At 39.8% G+C, this 22,683-nt stretch overlaps 1 protein-coding gene across 1 annotated transcript; it reads left to right on the forward strand.

Annotated features, from left to right (window-relative positions):
* Window positions 1-177: 177 nt before the first annotated feature.
* Window positions 178-20,393, forward strand: LOC103285177 (protein LEG1 homolog). Its single transcript, XM_028141371.2, has 7 exons — window positions 178-289; window positions 9,629-9,868; window positions 13,569-13,655; window positions 14,183-14,367; window positions 15,521-15,621; window positions 19,787-20,025; window positions 20,177-20,393. The coding sequence occupies exons 1-7, from the start codon at window positions 178-180 to the stop codon at window positions 20,275-20,277; spliced, it is 1,065 nt and encodes a 354-aa protein (XP_027997172.2). The 3' UTR covers window positions 20,278-20,393.
* Window positions 20,394-22,683: the final 2,290 nt, after the last annotated feature.

The following is a 22,683-nucleotide window of genomic DNA, read 5'->3' on the forward strand; positions in this document are numbered from 1 at the left end:
TTATGTTGCAAGGGAGTCACCCTAATTTCATTGGTAAGACATTTCTATCTCCACCCTATTATCATTAGGAAAAGGAATGCAAACTTTTGATTGGCTAGGTATAAACATATACTATGACTCCTACTTCAATTTCCCAATAAAAGCCTTGCCATAATCTTAATCTCTGATTTTGTTACCATGACTTTCCACCTTTCTTGGGTCTCTGTAATAGTTGGTTGTATATCTGCTCCTTTGGTTGGAACAACTAGTAAGTCAGATTTACACCCCACTCTGTGGAAAGAGATCCCAGGTAAGTTCAGTGACTACAGGGTAGACAATGAAAAATGGCTGGGTATATCTTAAGAGAATGGGGACCTATAAATCCTAGTGAACCAAACAGCCAGGTATTTTGAAAAATCTTCACACAAAAATGACCAAGGTTTTTATGGGGATTGCCTCTTCAGCATGACTGGCTTAATCATTCAGGTAAGAAATAACTCTCTTTTTCATTTCATGAGTTTTCAATATAATGTAAACTAAAAAAATAGATTTCTAAAAATTGGTTATGGCTCTCTCTCTTCACCAACTCCATTTTCCTTTCTCTTCCTCCTCCTATGGCTCCCATTTTCATCCTCATTTTTCTGTACCAAACATTTATGAAATAACCCCTGTGTTCTGGATTTTGTATCCAGCACTGGCCAAATAGAACTTTCTTCCTTGATAAATATTATGTGCGGCCACTTTCTGGTAGGGTAACACCAGCCACATATAACTATTGAGCACATACAGTGGGGCTAGTGTGACTAAGGAATTGAGTTTTAAATATTATTTAATTTGAATTAATTTACATGGCCCAAGTGGCTAGTGACTACTTTCTGGAGAGCAATGTGCAGGACAGTGGGCATTCACTAAGGCAAAACGCATGGTTCCAACCTCTAGAGACTGAAACCTGTTGTGTGATGTGTGATGTGTGTGTGTTTGATGTGTGATGTGTGTGTGTGACACCAAAGAACAGGGAGAAAGGCCCAGCCAGAGCAGAAATGCATACAGTGTACTCAGGGGATAAATTGATTGCACTATTGGCTAAGAAGGCCAAGTAGTTGTGTTTGGAACAGTAAGAATATAGAAATAATTTATTTCATGAAGAGATATGACAAAAAAAAAATTTTGTTCAGGATTACCAAGAACCAGTGTTAGACTAACAAAAGGAAGTAAATGGAATGGGTATGACCAGGCTGGACACCTTAGAACTAATCCAGGTGTTAGGCATAAACATTGATTAAAGGGTGGCAAAGCAAAAATTCTTTAAAGGAAAAAAAAAAGACAAAATTCTGGAATTGGCTATACAGGAGGGAAGAAGAGTTAAAGATGTCTGAAGGAGTGGTGAAACTGAAAAAATACCTTATTTTTCCAACAGAAAGAGGAAAGTTCACCAAGACTCATGTTGCAGGCGATGAGCTCAGTCTCAGGCAGGTTCAGTTGTGATGACTTGAAATCACAGATGGAGAAGCTCTGTAGGGATTTGACAAAAAATAGAACTGGAGCTCTGTGAGGCTTCAGGTGTTAGGTACTAACAGCACCTGGGTATTGGCAACACAAGGCCATCCTTCAGACCCAATCAATGAGTCATGTTAAAAGGAGAGTCTTGCCTGTCTGGTGTTTCTCAATGGTTAGCATGGATCTGTAATCCAGGAGGTCACAGGTCAGGTGGGGCACATGATCCAATTGCAGCTCCATCCCCAGTGGGGGGCTCTCTTTCCCTCTCCCTTCTTCTCTGAAGTCAATAAAAATATATTTTAAAATAATAAAATAAAAAGAATAATGAATTTGAGAAATTTACATCCATTAACAAAACCACCCAGATCTTTACTCTTGCCCACTTGAGGGAAAGCAGGTCAAAAAGAGCAAGTGAGGGACTAAAACAAGAAGGTAAGAGAGAAACAAAATAGGTTCATATTATCTTTACCCCCCTCTCTTCCTTTAAATTTGCTGACACAAAGAGCTAAAAATGGCCATCTTATAGTCTCATCTTCCAACTCAGAGGAACTATTATTGTTTCCCCTAAAAAGAATATTCTTCCTTTGAAATTAAGATCATGAGCTGAGAACAGCCCAAAGTCGCAGGCACAACAAGCAAAAGTTTATTAGTGAATCACTAGAAATAATAGTGAGGACTGACACTTTGATTTTCACTCCTTGATTTTGGAAACCGTAAGTCAGTCTATAGAAGAAATAGCATCATGTGTTAGTCTTTGAAAACTAGCATATACCAAATCTGGAGGCCATTGCCCCAGCTGTTGCAGAAGACCAAGAAGACCAAGGACGCTTCTGAGGAAGTTGGAGGGACACTGTTTAATAACGCCAGTGGACTCAGGGAACAGTCTTCCAAATCTGAGTGAAGGAACACGCATGGGGCCCTCCCTTATATCTCCCTCCCTGTGCTCTTTGTCCCACAAGCATGGATCATGCTTCCGGTCCTTTTCGCGGGCCTTTCAAGAAGGCCTCCAGGTGTTGGGGGTCTCCAGGCCATATCTGGTGGTCTGGCCTGGCATCAGAGTTAGGAGCCTTCCCTCTGGCCAGTACACTGTCCACATTCCAATGGCCTTTGTAACCGGTTCTGCAAGACCAGTGTCTGGGAGAGAGGCAGTGACTTAATTATAGGCTATCAGGAATGTCTTACTAGCCTGGATTCAGATCACTAGCCCCAAATATCAGGGCTACATTGGAATTAGCCCTTTTTGCCTCCTCACAGCCACACAAGTATGGTAACTGATTCTTCAAAGATCATTCCAGCTACTTCAGAATGATGGGACATGGTCAGACCAGTGAATTCCACAGCATGAGCCTATTTCTGCTCTGTACTTTGTTTTTCTTTTTTTAAATATATTTTTAGTAATTTCAGAGATGAAGACAGAGAGAGAGATAGAAACATCAATGATGAGAGAAAATCATTGATCGACTGCCGTACGGGGAACTGAGCCCACAACCTGGGTATGCTCCCTGACTGGGAATCTGACTGTGACCTCCTGGTTCACAGGTCGATGCTCAACGACTGAGCCATGCTGGTCGGACTCAACTGTGTTCTTTCAAGAAGTGCCAATATATCATTCAGAAGTATCTGTAAATCAAACTCAATTTATTATTATTATTATTATTTTGGCCAACACAGTAGTCTCTTTTTAATTTTTTAAATTAATTTAATTTTATTGTTTAAGGTATTACAAATAGTAGTACATATGTCTCCTTTTTTTTTTTTTTCCCATTGACCCTTCCAAATCTGAGTGAAGGAACACGCATGGGGCCCTCCCTTATATCTCCCTCCCTGTGCTCTTTGTCCCACAAGCATGGATCATGCTTCCGGTCCTTTTCGCGGGCCTTGTCTCTCATTCTCTTAGGTGCGCCGCCTCGGTACTCCCGTTCGAAGACCCCGTTGGCCGGGGCATTGCTAATTTCTGAGTAGAGGAATGGCATGCCAGTAGGTATTTAATTTGTATTTCTCTTATCATGAATATGTTAAAACAAAGAATATAACTGTCAAAACGGATTCACATGAATCTGAAATTTTCCCCAATCTGAAGCTTATTAATACTTTTTAGGATACAAGCAAGAAGCAGACATACACAAAATTGATTTTGGAGGGAAAGAAGGCATCAGACACTGCATCCTAATCGTCTTTTTCTCCTGCACGAATGTGCAATTTGCATTTGGCTTAAAAGATATGTTCTGAATAGCATATGCAAATACACTGTACTCAAAGGCAGTGATTTCACTCTTAGGATTCCCAGTTTTATGTTCTGTTACTAATACAGGTTTTAAAAATGCCTATGAGATTAATTCCATCACGGGCTAAACATCATAAATCCATAAATTCTATGTTTATTTGCAATAAGAGATCTAAACAGATGTGATCCACCCTGCCTGGTAAAAGCATTTTTATAGAGTAAATCCCTGTTATTGTTTCATAGCTAGCTTGTGTACTGGGAGATGTTTTAGGGGAGGACAAGTATATGAAGAGGGCTGGTCTCAGTCAATCATAACCAATGGTTCATGCTATACTTGCCCTGACCCCACTCTTATACTTGTATCTTTTCACTGGTGGTGGTGATCCAGGCTCTTATTATCTACAGATATTGCTTTTTTGTTCAACCTGGGATACATGCAATATAACAGTTTCAGAATTGCTACCCTGTACTTTTATGAGAAACAATCACACAATAGAGTATTGTATATATACAGCCATCTTTGACCTCACAGTATCCAGACTGTTTCCTAAAATTACACCTCCATGTCCAGACTTCTGGGATGTAATGTATCTACATTTCATCTTGGGTTTTGCAACTATTGCTGAGAAATAAGCCATGGCTTTGGTGGCCTCTGAAGTCTGAGGCCATGGGTGCCTCATTTGAACAGACCCGTATGGAGTGGTGGCCAGAAAAGCTGCTCATTTGAGTGAGACCCAGCACAACAGGACTCTCTGCCACTAGTCTGGCTGCCATGAAATCTGCTCTGTCACTTGAACCATATGACCTAACAGAGCAATGGTGCTGGAAGTATCCGTGTAAGACAGGGATGCTATATGGAGCCTTGAGTGGGCCCTATGTTTGAATTGCAGTCCAGACTATTAGGATTTTGTATTCAAGCTCTAGAATCCTCTGCAAATAATGGTTTTCCTTTTGAGGAACAATTTCTCCCTTGTTACTGGTTCTTACATGCCTGACCATGATCTAACAAGTTACCATGCAACATGAATTGCCCATCATGAAAGGGTGTAATCTGACCACCAAGCCCTAGGGGTGGCGTTCAGACAACTGGTCATATGGAATTGCCCGTGAAGCCAGAAATAAGGCATGGGATGGAGAAGGCTGAAGGCATATGGGTCATGGGAATCTGAGCCACTATGTCAGACAGCTTACTTGTGTTTACAGGGCCTGTTCAAAATCATTCTTTTATATTCTACTTCAATTTAGTGATGGGCTTGGTGGTCAGATTACACCCTTTCATGATGGGCAATTCAGGTTGCATGGTAACTTGTTAGATTCTGATCAAGCCTCGAAATTTTATTTTTTACAGCGTTCCTTATATGTGGTTTCTAGAAGGGGAGATGCCTAGGAGGGGTGGGGGCTGAACGGGTCATGTGGGTTTAGATAATTGACTAAGGTCGTAAAGGGGCTGACTATAGGTAAAGAATATGGCAGGTTGAGGGGCAACTATGGAAAGAATGCTTTGTCCTCAGGCAAGAGGAAGTGGGCCTAGTTTCAGTAACTTACTGAAGTAAGGTCAGAGTTAATCCTTTGACCAACTCTTGGCTCCTGACATAGCAAAAATCAACAACTTTAAACCTTTATTACCCCACAGAGGGAACTGTCCATCCTATGTAATAAAACGCTAATATGCAAATTGTCCCTTCAACTGGGAGCTCGGCTGGAAGTTTGACCAGAGGGTGGGGCCGGCTGTGCGCCCCCCCCCCCCCCCCGCCCCGCGGCCAGCTCAGCCTGATTGTCCGATTGGGGCGGGCCAGCCAGACCCCACCCATGCACAAATTTGTGCACCTGGCCTCTAGTATAAAATAAAATAACATATATGTATTCTCACTTTTTAATAAAACTTATTATTTTGCAATAATTATCTATTTATAGGAAAGTACAAGAATATATACAGGGAGGTATCAGGCACCCTTCACCTAAACTCCCTTAATGTGAACATTTTATATTATCAAACAAAAGTATTAATATTGGTTCAAGCCATACAGCTTATTCAGATTTTACCAGTTATACCTGTACTCATTTGTGTGCCCGTACATGCATATGTATATCTCTATGCAAAATCATCACAAGTGTAGCATTTTGTAATCATTATCACAATCAAGATAATGAATTATACTATCACACAAGACTTCCTCATTCTACCTATTTATATTTACATTTAGCCCATGCCTTCCCCACCCTGACTTTTAGAAATGATTAATCTGTTCTTCACTTCTAAAAATAAAGGTCTTCACTTTTAAAAGAAACTGCCCAATTATTTTCTAGAGTGTTATACCATTTTACATTCCCACCAGCAACCTACAAATGAACATACTTGCTAGCATTTGTGTATAACTACTTTTTATTTTAATCATTCTTATAGGCATGCAGTGATGTCTCATTGTGGTTTTAATTTGCATTTCTTCAATGGCTAAAAGATGCTAATTAAACATTTTTTTCATGTACTTACTTGACATCTATATATCTTCGGCAAAATGGCTGTTCATGTCTTGACCAATTTTCTAATTTGATTACTTTCTGTTGAGTTTTGAGAATTCTTTATATAGTCTACACATAAGTCCTTTGTTGGATATGTGGTTTGCAAATACTTTTGCTTAGTCTGTAGCTTATCTTTTCCTCCTCATAATAGACTCTTTCATAGAGGGAAATTTAAAGATTTTTTTTTTTTCTGAGTCCCATGAACCAGTTTTCCTTTTATGGCTTATCTTTTCATCCTCTTAACACTATTTTTCAGACAGCAAATTTTTGAAATTTTGCCGAGTCCAATTTATCAAATTATTTCTTATTAACTTTTACTTTTAAGTGCTCTGGGATTCAAGTCTAAGAATTATTTGCCTAATCATAGGTGTCGAAATTTTTTTATCCTGTTTTCTCTAGGAGTTTTATAGTTTTGTGTATTAAATTTATGTTCCTGATCTACTTTTAGTTAACTTTTGTATAAGGTGTGTGAATTACTCTGAGGTTTATTTGTTTGCCTGTGGATGTCCAATTGCTCCAGCATCGCTTAATCAAAAATCTATCCCTCCTTTATTAAATTGCCTTTGCATCTCTGTCAAAAATTATTATACTTGTGTAGATTTGTTTCATTTTCCTGTTCTGTTTCATAATCTTTGTGCCTAGTCCTCCAACAGTGCCACATTGTCTTGATTTCTGTGGCTATGTACTAGTATGCAGCCAGGGAAAATGACTCCTCCCGCTGTGTTCCTACAGTTCAACATGGTTTTTAGATAATACAGGGTCTTTCTCTGTCCATAGAAGATTTAGAGTAAAATTCTTTATATTTAGGGGAAATAGACCTTGTTGAACTACTGATAAGAATTAGGTGGAACCTATATATAAATGTAGGGAGTATTCCTATCTCTACTATATTAAACTACAAGCCTGGTACATGAAATTTGTGTACTGGCGGGGGGGGGGGGGGGGGGCGGTGTCCCCCAGCCTGACCTGTGCCCTCTCACAGTGTGGGAGTCCCATGATCAATCACCCCAAAGAGGTAGGCCCCGCCCACCCACCCGGGGCTCCTCAATGGATTGCCCCAAAGAGGTAGGCCAGAGCCAGGGGTCCTGCCCCGGCACCGCGCGGAGCTGTGGGACCTCCTGCCTCACCACTCGGAGCCGTGAGACCTGCCTCTGTGCGGCGCACGCAGGGTCAAGCCCCTGCCGACCAGTGTACACCTTGCTGTGCACCCAGCCCCGCCCATCCGAGTGTGCCCACTGTGCACGCAGCCTCCTGGTGATCGCTCATTATGGCATGACGGTGTCACAGCATGAGGGGATCACGACCACATAGGCTTTTATTCTATAGGATTATCCAAACTATGAGTATGGTATGTCTCTACAAGCAAATTTGGTCTTCTTTGATTTATTTCATCACACAGATTCCTTATATGTTTTCTTAGATTTTAACTTAAATATTTAATTTTCTTTGGAGTTATTATAAATGGCACTTAAAAAAATCCTGTTCCCATACCTGCCTGGTGTGTCTCAGTGGTTGAGCACTGACCTATGAATCCAGAGGTCACAGTTCAATTCCCAGTCAGGCCACATGCCCAGGTTGTAGGTTCAATCCCCAGTTGGGGCTTGCAGGAAGCAGCTGGTCAATGATTCTCTCTCATCGTTGAGAGAGAATCATTGACCAGCTATCTATCTCTCTCTCCTTCTCTTTTCCTCTGTGAAATTAATAAAAATATATTTTTAAAAAAAAGAAAATTACCTACAATACAAGGTGAAAAAACAAAAACCAATAGCATGTTTATATATTAACAAGTGGAAATAGGATTTAAAAAAAAAATATATATATATATATATATATTATTATTATTATTATTGACTTAAGAGAGGATGGGAGAGGGGGAGAGAGATAGAAGCATCAATGATGAGAGATAATCATTGATAGGCTGCTTCCTGCATGCCCCACACTGGGGATGACCACCTGGTTCATAGGTAGATGCTCAACCCCTGAGCCACGCTGGCTGGGCTGTGAGCAATTTTCTTGTTGTCCCTCTGTTATTGGTTTCCAGCTTGATTTCATTGTGGTCAGAGAACATCTGCCAAGTGCTTGGCCAGAGAGACCAGCTTTTCTTGTGACTGTTGTGCCTTCCTGTTGGGCAGTTGCAGGTTGCTGGACTCTCTGGCTCCGTGCTGCTTGGACCAGTTCCACACAGGTTTTGACCTTCTTTGTGCAGGTGCCACTGGCAGCTGTATTTCAGTTTATCCCGTACCTCTTACCTACTGCCTTGGGCTTCAACTGCTCTGCTGCTCCCTGGGACGCCTGTAAGAACCTGTTTGGTACTCTGATTTGTGCAACCAGAATGGCAGGAGAGTTCCTACTCCTTGGGTCATCTTACTCAGTGGATGATTAGACAAAATTCCACTCACTTTTTTCTTTCAAGGCCACTTGGCCTTTCATAATAATGGTCTTCAAATAATGCTCAAGACAACATTAAGCACCCATATCCTTAGTGGAGGCAAGCCAGCCATCTCTTCCTGTATTAGCTTATCCTCCTTTCCTTACTTTCTCCCTCCTTTTTTTTTTTCTTTCTGTAACCCCAAATAAACTACCTTTGCCTCAGATCCTACTAATGTGGAATTTGGGTTAACAGATCGGACATACAAGTCTGGGCTTGCACATTACTGACATGTAAAAAAAAAAAAAATCTGGTGAAGTAAAAAAATTACTAAAATATCTTTCAAATTCTATCTAAAATTATTTACTTTATACTTTTATGTTGCTAAATGCCATCCAATAGAGATGAATTTAGATCAACAGCTATCTTTGAAAATACAATACCTCTTTGCCCGGCCTATGTGGCTCAGTGGTTGAGCATCAACCCATGAACCAGAAGGTCAGGGTTGAATTGCCAGTTAGGGCATATGCCAGGGTTGTGGACTCGATCCCCATTGTGGGGCGTGCAGGAGGCAGCTGATCAATGATTCTCTCATCATCAATGTTTCTATCTCTCTCCCTCTCCCTTCCTTTCTCTGAAATAAATAAAAACATGTATTTTTTAAAATACAATTCCTCTGGAGAGGACATACAATTCATTATCATAGATAATATGAAAGACAGAAGACCAGACAGAAATAAATTTAGGAAGAAACCAAGCATTACTAAAAAATCTAAAGACTGATATATAATCAACATTATTTACTTGGGAGATCATTAACAAGATAGGTACCTCATTATCTTTATTTCTCTCCACCCTATCATTTTCAGTAAAGATAATAAAGAGTTTTTATTGGCAGATGTGCAAAAAATAAATCATATTACTTCCTCATCCAATTCCATTAACTTCTTATCATAATTTTAACCTGCAGGTTAAAAACCAGGACTTACCATTTTTCTGAGCTTGTGTAGTGATTGGCTGTAATTTTGCTTCTTTTGCAGTAGTATCCAGTCTCTCAGATGCATATCCCCCTTTGTGGAAAGATTGTCCTGATCAGCTTAGTGATTATAAGATAGAAAATGGAAAGTACATCATTAATTGCTGGCATTACCTTGAAAGACAAGGAACATATAAAATCCTATTGAATGAAACAGCCAAGTATTTTGAAAAATTTGCACCAGAAAATGAACAAAATATTTTATGGGGATTACCTATATATCATGGATGGCAATATCATACAGGTAAGAATGACTCTCCCCTGGGTCTGGGAGAGGCCACGTGCCCCTGGGTCCGGGTGAGGCCATGTGTCCCTGGATCCGGGTGAGGCCTCGCGCACCTAGGTCCGGGTGAGGCCACGCGCCCCTGGGTCTGGGAGAGGCCACGCGCCCCTGGGTCCAGGTGAGGCCATGTGTCCCTGGATCCGGGTGAGGCCTCGTGCACCTAGGTCTGGGTGAGGCCACGCGCCCCTGGGTCTGTGAGAGGCCACGCGCCCCCAGGTCCAGGTGAGGCCATGTGTCCCTGGATCCGGGTGAGGCTGGGTCCCGGGTCCGGGTGAGGCCATGCGCCCCTGGGTCTGGGAGAGGCCACGCGTCCCTGGGTCCGGGTGAGGCCATGTGTCCCTGGATCCGGGTGAGGCCTCGCGCACCTAGGTCCGGGTGAGGCCACGCGCCCCTGGGTCTGGGTGAGGCCACGTGCCCCTGAGTCCGGGTGAAGCCGTGCCCCTGGGTCAGGCCGAGACCAAACCAGAGGGAGTTGGACCTACGTTACCACCATTTGTCCACCATCCAGAGCTGAGGGGTCAGTGCTGACATGTACACATAAGGAACTGGTGGACATTGAAGTTGGGTCTCTAAAGAACTATTGGTCCAGAAAGAAACTAACTACAGACTGATTCATTTGCCTGTCAGCATAACTATTATTGCTCGTCTCACATTCAGTTCTTATAAGTATATCTCTAGGGACACATGATCTCGCTCATCTAGGGGAAATGATGAACAACATAGACTGATGAACAAGAACAGAACCAGAAACAAGGAGGCATCGATCGGACTAGCGGGCCTCAGAGGGAGGATAGGGGAGGTTGGGGGGAGGGGGGAGAGATCAACCAAAGGACTTGTGTGCATGCATATGAGCCTATCCAATGGTTAAGTTCAACAGGGGGTTGGGGCATCCGTGGGGAGGGGTGTGGGATGGGAATGGGGGGATGAGGACAAATATGTGACACCTTAATCAATAAAGAAATTAAAAAAAAAAAAAAGAATGACTCTCTTTTTCATTACAATGACCCTTTGACTTAACTGAAAATTAAATAGGAAGCATTACCTTGTATATATAACACCACTTTTGTGAAAATTACTTTTCTTTTTCCTCTTCTCACTCCTTTTCCAATTATTTCCCCCCACTCCTCCCCATCCACTTTTCTCCTCATTCTTTCCTAAACTAATTTTATCAAGCATTTATGGAATGCCCCAGTTTGCATGGTGTTTCTACTCAGAACTGTGTGCAATAATGAAAAATTTGTCTTTGCACTGTCCAGAAGGGGAACAGGAGACCTACTGTGCTCATGTGTTATTATATATGGCTAATGGGCACTTGAGATGGATAATGCTCAATTCTCAATTTTATTTAAATTTAAATAGTTACAAATGGCTACTGTATTCTTCATTCACTGAGACACAGCATATTAGACCTAGTTCATTCCATATCAACAACTATTAATTGAGATGCTACTAGGTGCCAAGCCTAGTTCTAAGTCCTGGGGAGTACACCCATGAACAAATGAGTTAAAGCAATATACATTAAATACACAAAGTTACATAAAATTAATTTCTATTACCTACAGTTCTAAATGTGATTAAGTAATCATGTATACTGGAGAGACAAAGCATAAAAATCCTTTGCAGGAAAACCTTTCTCTTATATGTTTTCTCCCTAAAAATTATATCTCCATTCAGAAATGAAAGTGAAGATTTGTATTGTAACAAAAACATCATAAATTCCAAACTCTCTTATTCTGGCTAACAATGGCATTCAAGAAATAAGGGACTTTCACCATCAGCTTCCAGATAATTGTACTGAAGGAAAAGAATCAATGAGAGAATGGGTAGTTTTGTGGAAAAGATAGGAGATGACACTCTGCAAGATCTGATCTATGATAGCATCCTGAGCTGGCATTACAAGCAAGTTCATCATGGGGATCTCCTGACACCCAGTGTAAGTCCTATTCCTAGGCAGTCCTTAGCATGGAGAAGAAAAATATCTGAATTCCTGGGACATGGTTGAGGAAGATCCCAAACATCCTATATAATAAAAGACTAATATGCAAATTGTCCCCTCAGGTGATCATTCAACCAGGAAACAGGGAGTTTGACCTCTCGCTATGATATGTGCTGACCACCAGAGGGCAGCGCAGAACATGGCGGGCATCAGAGATGCTGCGCTGGCAGCTGGTGGCAGTGGAGGCGCTGCTGGCCCCACTGGGCCCCAAGGAGAGTGGGAACGCGGTGGGATGGTGGAACAGGTGAGGGGGTGACCCCAGGCCATGGCAAGGTGCCAGGCAGGGCTACAGGGCTGTGAGGCTGGGAGCGTGAGCTGGGACCTGATCTCTGCAGGCCACCCTGAGGGACCCCACCTATGCACAAATTCATGCACTGAGCCTCTAGTAAGTTTCATAAAGTTTTCTATCCTGGATTCACTAATGAACAAATGGCAAGGTCAAATGTTGGATTGGATACCTTGCAAAATTTTATTTTTACTCAAGAACATAATAAATGGGATTCTTTTCTTTTTTAGTGGTTGATTTTACTTAGTATTTAATTGAAGTAAACTACATGACATAACTAGAGAAAATCAAAATAGGATTACATTTTTTTTAAATAACCATAAAAGTATTTCAAGCTAAGGACCATCAACAATGACCAGAAAGAAAATGTATTCTCATCTTTAAGGAACTATTTTTATGCTCTATCCACTCTTTCTCTGCCTCCCTACTCTCCCCACTAACTCGTCACCCACCTCAATACCTAACTTTACAGTCAACCACTGATTTTCTGTCTCTAACAGAAGATTAGGGAGCATTATCTAGAATTTTCATGTAAACTGTTATATAGTCTTTTTTGGTCTGGTTTACTTCAGTTGTCATGATGCTTTTGAGATTTATTCATTTGCTTGCATACATCAGTATTTATTCATTTTTATTGCTTAGCAGAAATTTTGCCTAGAAAAATGTTGGAATTGGGAAGAGAATATTGGGAGTCTAAGATAAGATAAAGAAGTGCCATGAGAGAGGAAAAGATGAGGGAAAGGGGAGGGCTGTGGAAAAAGTACAGAAATTTATGTTAGATTCCATGCCCCCACTCAAAGGACTTAAAACACAGGAAGGAAAATTAGAAATGATACAATCCAAGGACAATAAAAGGCCTGCGAATAAAAACATACTAGATAAAAATGAGAGTGTTGTGAGCTAGAAATAGAATAAGATTTGAATTGAATCTTGAAAAAAAGGTGGAATGTTGTTGGATTTTTTTTTAAGTAATCCATAAAGAAAAAAATAGAATGACCTAAAGGATAAAGCTTGGAATTATTGTAGCATATGGGAGAGAAAAGGAGAGGGAGAGAAGGAAATGCTGGGATTACAGGAGATACATAAACTTTTGCTAGAGAAATAATATAATTGGAAAGTAGGGTAACTTGATAGTAGAAATTTGGGTTTCAATAATAACAAAAATAGAGTTAATTTTATTCTTGAAAAAAAATGTGAATGACACAAAAACACTTTTTGGTAAAGGCTACTGAGAATGATGTATTTCTTGCCATGGGAAGATAAGAAAAAATTCCTCAGAGAACATAATGACCAGAGGCAAGCATGTTTTTTGGTGTTTTTTTTAAATCTACAGTTTAGAAATGGTCCAGTAAACCCAACTCTGTTTTCTCTCTTTTCAGGCAGATTAGCTGACCCCACCGGAAAAACAGACTGTGGCCATAAGTCTGGGGATCATCTGTGCATCTCTGTAGACAGTTGGTGGGCCGGTGAGTATAATGTAAAAGTCAAATCACAAATTGATGACCTTTCCACCAAGAATCAATTTAACACTGAATCCCAAATAGAGAAACAGAAACTAAAACCAGTATTACTGCTTTTACAAAACAAATCAATTCAGCCCTAGCTGGCTTGGCTCAGTGGATAGAGTGTTAGCCTGTGGACTAAAGCATCCTGGGTTTGATTCCCATCAAAGGCATGTACCTTGGTTGCAGGCTTGATCCCCAGCCCTGGTAAGGGCACATTAAGTCCATTATTATCCTTTATGTTTTAAAATAATAAACCTACAGCATAAATCCATTCTGCTTTAGGAGAGCAGGATTCTTAAGAGAAGCACATTCAAGTTGCATATGAGAATAAGGGAAATTTCTGATAGTTTCTGAAGTGCCCAGAACTACTGCTTAAGGTTTACTACATTTCCCAATGTGTGGGTTTACCTTCATGATAGATTTCTTTACTTCAAAAGCAACCTCTTTTGTATGCTAATAATATTAATCATAACTTTTTGTTTACACAGACCTTAATTTTTATCTCTCTGCAATACCCTTCCTTGCTGCAGTTGATTCTGGCATAATGGGGATACCATCAGACAAAATCACATTGCTGCCACCGTACAAGGATCAGATGAGTTTTTGTTTTAATGTTTCTAGCTGTCATTCATCCTTTCCAGAAGCAATGAAAAAGTGGAATGAATTTTACCAGGTTTTGTGTGTGGCTTTTGTTTTGTTTTTTAGTAATTTAATTAATATTATTTGGGGGTGGCCAGATAATTTTTGAATAATATATTCAATGTAGAGTTTTTTTAGGCATTGAACAAGTTCTTAAGGAATTAAGTTCTTAATATTAAAATATTTATTATGATGACAGAAATATTAATGAGTTGATTACTGAATGACATCATATCACAATTAGCACCTTCATTACCCATTGAATATTGAGGCTGCCCTATCCACTTTTCTCACACCAAATGAATTATATGCAAACACATGAGAATTGTGATTTAATAGAGATAAAGTGTTCTCTTTTATCACAATTTCAGGGCCGACTGAGCAAAAACCTATATAGAAATACAAATATAATATAGGTTGTGGTGAATTTGATCAGATTATTTCAACTCTCTTTATAAACAAATATAACTTGATTGAAACAATCATTTGACAATCAGAATAGAATATTGATATCTAAAATAAAGTGCCAGGGATGAAGAGTAAACGACCAAAACAAACAAGTTTCCCTCTACAGATCTTTATATTTCATATGATTAGACAAAATACTCTTACTCCTCCCATTTACCCCATTTCTGACTCTTTAAGACAGTGATGGCGAACCTATGACGTGCATGTCAGCACTGACACGCGTAGCCATTTCTGATGACACTTGGCCGCTGAGGCGGCCACATGCCGAGGATGAAACATTTGCTGCTCCTGAGGATGAAACATTTGCGAAATAATGTTTTTTCCTCAAAGTGACACACTACCCGAGTTATGCTGAGTTTTTTGGCGAAGTTTGACACACCAAGCTCAAAAGGTTGCCCATCACTGCTAAGACTTTGTGAAAAGTTCATTATATGGACAGAGAACGAGTAAATAAAATACTAAAGCTCTGTTTCTGAACAGCATAAGATCCTAAAACACATGGTTTATTGCTTTCAAGTGGGTTCAGCATCACTAGTAATTAATATAACTAATATTAAGTTTTTAGAGACTGTTAAGCATTGAACCTTTCATATCTTAACTTTTAGGGGGAAAAACCCTCATTTAGATGTTGAAAAATTATATTTGTAAGTAGAATTGATTTTCAGGAAGAGAGACAGTTATCATTGCTTAAATAATATAACCCTGTTCTTCTTGGACAGCATTTAAAGTCCGATTCTAGTAGTTTTGATGACCTGCTGAAGTACTTATGGGCTGCACATGTCTCATCCGTGGAGGTTGCTCATAAACATTTTCACAACAGGTAAGAATGGATCTAAAAGTTATTTTGTTTTCACATGGTAACAACATTTCCATCTTACATTGCCTTTTTCATTGAAGTGTTTTTTCAATCAACCTGTTTACCAATATGTCAACCATGGGAGGTATTGTAGATAAAGAGAAAACTAACTGACAAGAGAATGTTTTACTGGATAAGGTAAAAAGTGTTTTACAAATAGGAAGGAAAATATGAAAAAAAAAGCAGATTTGTATTATAAAGTATAACAAAATAAAAAGCAATAAATCAAAATCAAACCAGAAGTCCAAGAAGACAAACAAACAAAAGGTTGTTTTGCCCAAACTGGTATTTTGCCCAAACCAGAGACTGTAATGACAAATAATTATATGATGTCTGCATCATTTTATCAGAGAAAATAACTGGGTTAACACATATTTGGAAGGAACTATCCAAGAAGCATATTGGTTATCATGCTGTGTAGCTAAAATAATGTTAAAAGTCTCCCAATTTTATAGCAAATGAGATTGAATGAGGCAGCATGACTTGGTCTGGGAGTGAATGACACTATATTTGGGGTAGTAGCAGCCACCCAGAGTGAGATGTGGTGTAGAAAGAAGGAAAGGATGGGCGACTGGTTTAAAAACCACATGTAAGCACAAGTACACATGCTTGAGGCCTTCTTGTTAACCACCTAATTTTATCTTGCCCACTGACCACATATTCAATTAAGATAAACAATAACAGATTTAGGAGTCATATTGTTTTGTATATATTTGTTCTTCATATTGCTTTAAAGCTGATTTTCATATTGGTCCACAGAAAAGTTCATACTCTTGGCATTCTGTGAAATGAATTGGAATTGTAGCCATCATCCCAATTTTTTTGTTGTGACTCAACTGCTTGGCTATTTCTATGACTGCCAATGAAACCTGAGGTTATTGGTCAAGCAAGTAGAGCGGGGGTTGCAACCTCAAGCTCATAATTGATATCAAGTGATTATAATTTATAGAAAACTAGAGGCCTGATGCACCAAGATTTGTGCAAGAATGGGCCTTCCTTCCCCTAGCTATGGGCACCACCTTCGCTCTGGCCAGAGACGCCTTTCTGCCTTCCCACACTGCCCAGAGACCTAGAGCTGCTGAGGTGGTGCAGGATGCCTGCGTCGTTGCCATGACGATGACACAAGCATCCCACCCCGCCCCCGGCCGCTTGGTACCTGCACATGCAAATTAACCCACCTTCTTTGTTGGGTTAATTTGCATACTCACTCTTGATTGGCTGGTGGGTGTCATGAAGGTATGGTCGATTTGCATCTTTTATTAGTGTAGATAGTATATAAAATAATATTTTTTGCAAACTTTCCCAATCACATGCAAAATGAAATTCTTCTAGAAAATTGCATTTTTAATATCAACTCTCAGAGGATAATGAGAGCAACCCTCAATATCTGAAATAAAACAACAGCCGAAACTGGTTTGGCTCAGTGGATAGAGCGTCGACCTGTGGACTGAAGGGTTCCAGGTTCGATTCCAGTCAAGGGCATGTACATTGGTTGCGGGCACATCCCCGGTAGGAGGTGTGCAGGAGGAGGCTGGTCGATGTTTCTCTCTCATCGATGTTTCTAGCTCTCTATCCCTCTACCTTCCTCTCTGTAAAAAATCAATAAAATATATATATTTTAAAAAAAAAGAAATAAAACAACAAAGTTGAACTTACTCCAATTCTAGGAAGGGAGAACTACATCTGTCAGGCCCAGTATCACTAAGCAGAACACTTTTCTCATCTAGTTTTGGGGTATTAGGAGATACAGAGTTCAGGGATTCATGGATTTTAAGTGAGTTGAGTTACCAGTATGAGAATACTCAGGTAAGATAGCTATCAATTTTCATTAGAAACATGTTTATACGATGGGCCCCAGTTTCTAATGGTCAGTTCCTAAAGGATTGACTTTTGAAAGATGACACTGATTGGAGGCTTGCCAAACTCTGTTTCCCAAACCATTTCCCTGAGGCAAGTTTTTGTTGATGGATTGAGGAAGTCTAAAAATGTTTTGATGACCACTTGTTACTTTGTCTTCTCCTAGAGATGAGAAAACTTGTTTTTATTCTTGAAAGTGTGGCAATACTTCAAGTGGTTAAAATTTAAGGATATTTCAGATTTTGTTTATGATCAAATTTCTATTATGTGCTTATTTTGCTTTTCATGCTCATTGCATTTATTCCAAACTATTGAATGTGACTAATTTGGAAATATTTGACTAATTTTTCAATAGATCAAATTTATAAATAACCTGAGGCAAAATAATATCCATATGAATTGTTTGACGAGTAAGTTTAAATGCGTATATGCCTGTTTTCTTCACACACCACCTCAGGGGACAACAAACAAGCAAACACCTCTTGCTGATCTTAGTAGAAACATAAGTACAAAAGTTAATTATCTTTTTACTAACATGTTTACTTCATTTCCTGAACTTCTGACTTTTTTACATGGCTGTCTACATAGGTGTCAACCTAGACCTATATGAATATTTTTTAATAGCTGCATAACAGAATCTGAACTATGGATGTTCTTCTCCTCTCTCAGTCAATTCTTACAACAATAAATTGTATAGATAGTATCTCTTCTGAAGTTTACACAGATTGGTAGTGTCAGGAAGATTTATGTCACGGGTTGTCTAACTCCAAAGACTAAGCTTTTACCCTTATAGCTCTTCTGTTTATAAAACGATGTACCCTGCAAACTGATATTCAAAGATCCATACACGGAAATCCTCAACATAATACTGGCAAACAGGATTCAGCCACATAAAAAAAAACAAAAAAGGGATTATAAACCATGACCACGTGGGATTTATACCAGGAATGCAAGCACTGGAAATACTACAACAGTCAATCTCATAACCCAGATGGCTGTTAAGTGACTAACCTGTACAAAGATAAACAGCAGAGACATGCTGCACAAAAGAATGATTCACAGTCCCAGGATGGAGTGGAAAAGGAAGCGATTTCATCACGCTACTCAGAATGGCACACAGTTTAAAACTTAACCATCATTTATTTCTTGGATTTTCCATTTAATATTTTTGGACCAAAGGTAATGAAAACTGTGGATAGTGAAACTTCAGATATGGGGGGACTACTGTACACATCATTAGAAAAAAAAAAAAATGCCAAGCTACCTAAAACACAAGAAAAATAGTCTGTAAGCTATTTTATTGTTTAGTGGTTACCTGAAATGGAAATCACATGTTCCTTTAGAAATATCAAAATTCAGCAGAAATTTTGCTAATCTTCTTTGAATGTATCTTTACATCCTATCTAATAAAGAGGGAATATGCTAATTGACTCTCATGCTGTCGCAAAGATGGCGGCAGCCATGGCCAATAAGGAGGGAATATGCTAATTGCTGCCCCACCCTCAAAGATGGCAGTGCCCACAGCCAATAAGGAGGTAATATGTTAATTGACTGTTACTCCCTCAAAGATGGTGGCCCCCAAAGCCTATAAGGAGGGAATATGTTAATTGACTGCCATGCCCTCAAAGATGGTGGCACCCACAGCCACAAGATGGCGGTGCCTGCCTACGGAGTTCCCCAGTCCTCTCAGCCCCCCAGCCGCCCATAGCCAGCCTGAGGCACAGGCAAGTCTCGGATGGCGGCTGCCCAGCCACCCAGGGCCACCTGAGGCTCAGGTAACCAGGGCTGGCTGAGGTGCTACCAGTAGTGGCAGCAGCAGAGGTGTGATGGGGCGTCGCCTTCCCTTGGTCGCTGGGTCGCCTCCCACTCCTGAGGGCTCCCGGACTGTGAGAGGGAGCAGGCCGGGCTGAGGGACCCCCCCCCCCCCCTTCCAGTGCATGAATTTTCATGCACTCTGCCTCTAGTTTTAAAATAATGAGACTTGGTCACATTTCAGCTTATGCAAATGGAGCAGGATTTTCCCTTATGAAAAGGGAAAAGCATTCTACTAAAACCATTTTCTGGGATGGTAATTTCCAGATTTAAAATTCGAATGAAATCTTTCAAATTTTCAAATCTAAGAGCTAAAATCAACTGCCAGTTTCTACAATCCACATTATAAAAAGTGGTAGGATGTAGTTTTGAACAAAATATCTGTTTTGAAAATTGAGTTTGCAAAATTCTGAGTTGGCTAATTATAAATGGGAACTTCCCTCCACCTCTTGTCTTGTAGGTTAAGGTATTATTCTAAACAAGAAGCAGATTTTGGAAGAAATTGGGCTTTGTTTGTGGATTATTTAGCTCCACCCCTCTTTCCTACAACTTTGGTTAGAACTTACGAATTCCAGAAAGGTCTGCCCCCACGAATACTTCTTAGTGGTGATCGAGCCCTCTTCATCAGTGACTTTACTGTCTTTCAGAAAAGTGTCCTGCTTGCTCTAAATCTTTTGCACATTGTGCATAGGTATACAGGTAAGTAACACTTTAATTTTTGGAAATTCTTATTGTGTTGATTTCAGAAGTAATGAAAAACTATTAGAATCATTGTTATAAACCATTACAACAGAATGTCTAAAGAAATAAATTTTATCTTAACTCATAAATATCTTTACTATTTTTTTAGGAACACTGTCTTTAATTGTATGGAAAACTTTAATGATGTCAAAAATTGCAAGAGAACTGTTTCTAGACATTTTGGAACTCATCCTTCACTATTTTGATTAAGTACTTCTGGAAATATGTAATAAAATAAAAATCTATGAGAATAATTCCTTGAGGAAAAATGTTCTCAACAATTAGTCTTGCATATTTGCATAATTTTGTCTTGCCTATGCCTATATTTTAATTAATGTTGCTGTTAATTTGTTTTTAATAATTATTGAATTAGCAATAATAATGAAATGTTTACTGTTCAATGAAAATTTGGTTGAGCCCTGGCTGGTGTGGCTCAGTGGATAGAGTGTTGGCCCAAGGACTGAGAGGTCCTGGATTCGATTCTGGTCAAGGGCTTATGCCCGGGTTACAGGCTTGATCCCCAGTGGGGAGCATGTAGGAGGCAGCCAATCAGTGATTCTCTTTCAAAATTGATGTTTCTATCTCTCTCCTTTCCCTTCAATAAAAAAATTAAAAAAAAAAAAAAGACGAAGAATCTCGGGCTATCTTAAAAAAAAAAAAAAAAGAGCCTGGCCAAAGCCGGTTTGGCTCAGTGGATAGAGCGTCGGCCTGCAGACTGAAGGGTCCCAGGTTCGATTCTGGTCGGGGGCATGTGCATTGGTTGCGGGCGCATACCCGGTAGTGGGTGTGCAGGAGGCAGCTGGTCGATGTTTCTCTCTCATCGATGTTTCTACCTCTCTATCCCTCTCCCTTCCTCTCTGTAAAAAAATCAATAAAACATATATTAAAAAAAAAAGAAAGAAAATTTGGTTGAATAGCTGAATAAATGCCAATAAATTAATAAATATCATAAAACCTGATTTGAATTTTGGATGTTATTCTACCTAAATTAATTTCATGAAATTTGAAGGAATAGATTTTCATGGCCAATAGTAAAAGGCAGAAATTTTTAAATAAAAATTTAGATGATGAATTTGGATTTCTAAAGCACTTAAAAATTAACTATTAATTTAGAATGTATTTCTTAATCGAAGATATTTTGGAAGGCTTTTAGTTTTCTCAAAGTTAGAAAAAGTTATTTTCTAAACATTTTTTTTTTAGTCCATGCTTTTTAAAAAATATTTCAGGACCATACAGGGCAAAAATCCTCACTTTTAACAAGAGACAGTGTGTACTGACAAGAAGGTGGCTTTCCCTCCTGCTATCCTCATGGTGACTTCCTTCCACGGCTTTTATGAAGCTTGTATAGACGGCTTTACATAGGGCCTCAACTATAGGCAAAATATATCCACTAATGAACCATTTGGAAAAACAAAATGAAAAAATGTAAGGCAAACGTTAGCTATTGTGGTAAAGTAATAAGGGCACCAATATGCAAAAGACAAATTTGCATCTAAGCCCTTTTATTTTTCCAGCCAATGTTAGCTGGTTAATCCTCAGCAATTTATCAAATTCCCTTTTATCTCAGTATACTTCTTACCAATGAAAAGACTGTAACAAAATGAAGATAATTGGGAGTCACAAGATTTTGGTTATAAAAATTAATTAATTTGATAACCAGAAGGTGGTGGACATCCAGTATAATGTGTACAAAATGGTACTTGTGGCACAGAGTACACGTTTGATGAACAATACACCAATAAGATACCACTCTATATCAAAACTCAATCAGTTTATAGCATAAACTCCAGGAAGCCCAAACCATGATAGGTAAATGTTGACAGAAAACAGGTTGCCTCTGGATTAGAAAACAGACCATTTATTACTCATCTATCATCTATGACCTGAGGTGCACAGGGTGATACAGTGAAGGCCAGGTGATCACCTTGGCATGCAGTGGGATTACACCACGGGAAAGGAATCCTAACATGATGAGACTCGGAATGCATTTAGAGCAACTGGCATGCCCTCCCATTTGCTAGACTCACACATGCAAGAGAGAAAAAGAGAAACCTCAGCTTTACTTTAAAGGGAAGGTGGGGGTGGGTGGGGAGGGTGAGGGGCAAGAAGGTAAATTCTCCCACTACACATTCAAAATACTTCCTTTCATTAGAGATTAATTTTTTACAGTAGTCCTTTGTTCAGCATCTCAGAGACAGGCATCTGTTCCATCGTGTTCACCGTGGCAGGCCAGTGCTGTGGCAACACCAGAAATGAGGCCACTGCTCAATTACTATCTGTCGAATCAGTTCTGAAGCTTGGGGATGATTTTCAGAGTTTCCCGGCACCCCAGTGTGATTCTAACAAACACACAGCACATGCAAAGAGGGAAGAGCTTGGCCTGCATGAGCCTATAGCCTGTGTATTCCCAATTATGGCCCAAAAGGGCAGGTCATAGTGCAGGGGTTCTGAATCGACACCTGTGCATCACTCCTGCATCCTCTTGGCCTGTACCCTGACTGCAGCCCCTGCAGCTAGGACCAGTTCCACACAGGCTTTGACCTGCTTTATACAGGTGCAACCGGCAGCTGTATTTCAGTTCCTCCTTGCACCTCTTACTGCCCTGGGCTTCTATGC

The sequence above is a fragment of the Eptesicus fuscus genome, chromosome 10 (assembly GCF_027574615.1).
Source record: "Eptesicus fuscus isolate TK198812 chromosome 10, DD_ASM_mEF_20220401, whole genome shotgun sequence".
NCBI lineage: Eukaryota > Metazoa > Chordata > Mammalia > Chiroptera > Vespertilionidae > Eptesicus > Eptesicus fuscus.

What these genes read in the sequence shown, in the direction of transcription:
- LOC103285177 (XM_028141371.2), top strand. Translation starts at nt 178, where the DNA reads ATGACTTTCCACCTTTCTTGGGTCTCTGTAATAGTTGGTTGTATATCT. An exon ending in CATAAACATTTTCACAACAG is followed by an intron (nt 15,622 to 19,786) that starts GTAAGAATGGAT and finishes CTTGTCTTGTAG; the next exon opens with GTTAAGGTATTATTCTAAAC. An exon ending in CATTGTGCATAGGTATACAG is followed by an intron (nt 20,026 to 20,176) that starts GTAAGTAACACT and finishes CTATTTTTTTAG; the next exon opens with GAACACTGTCTTTAATTGTA.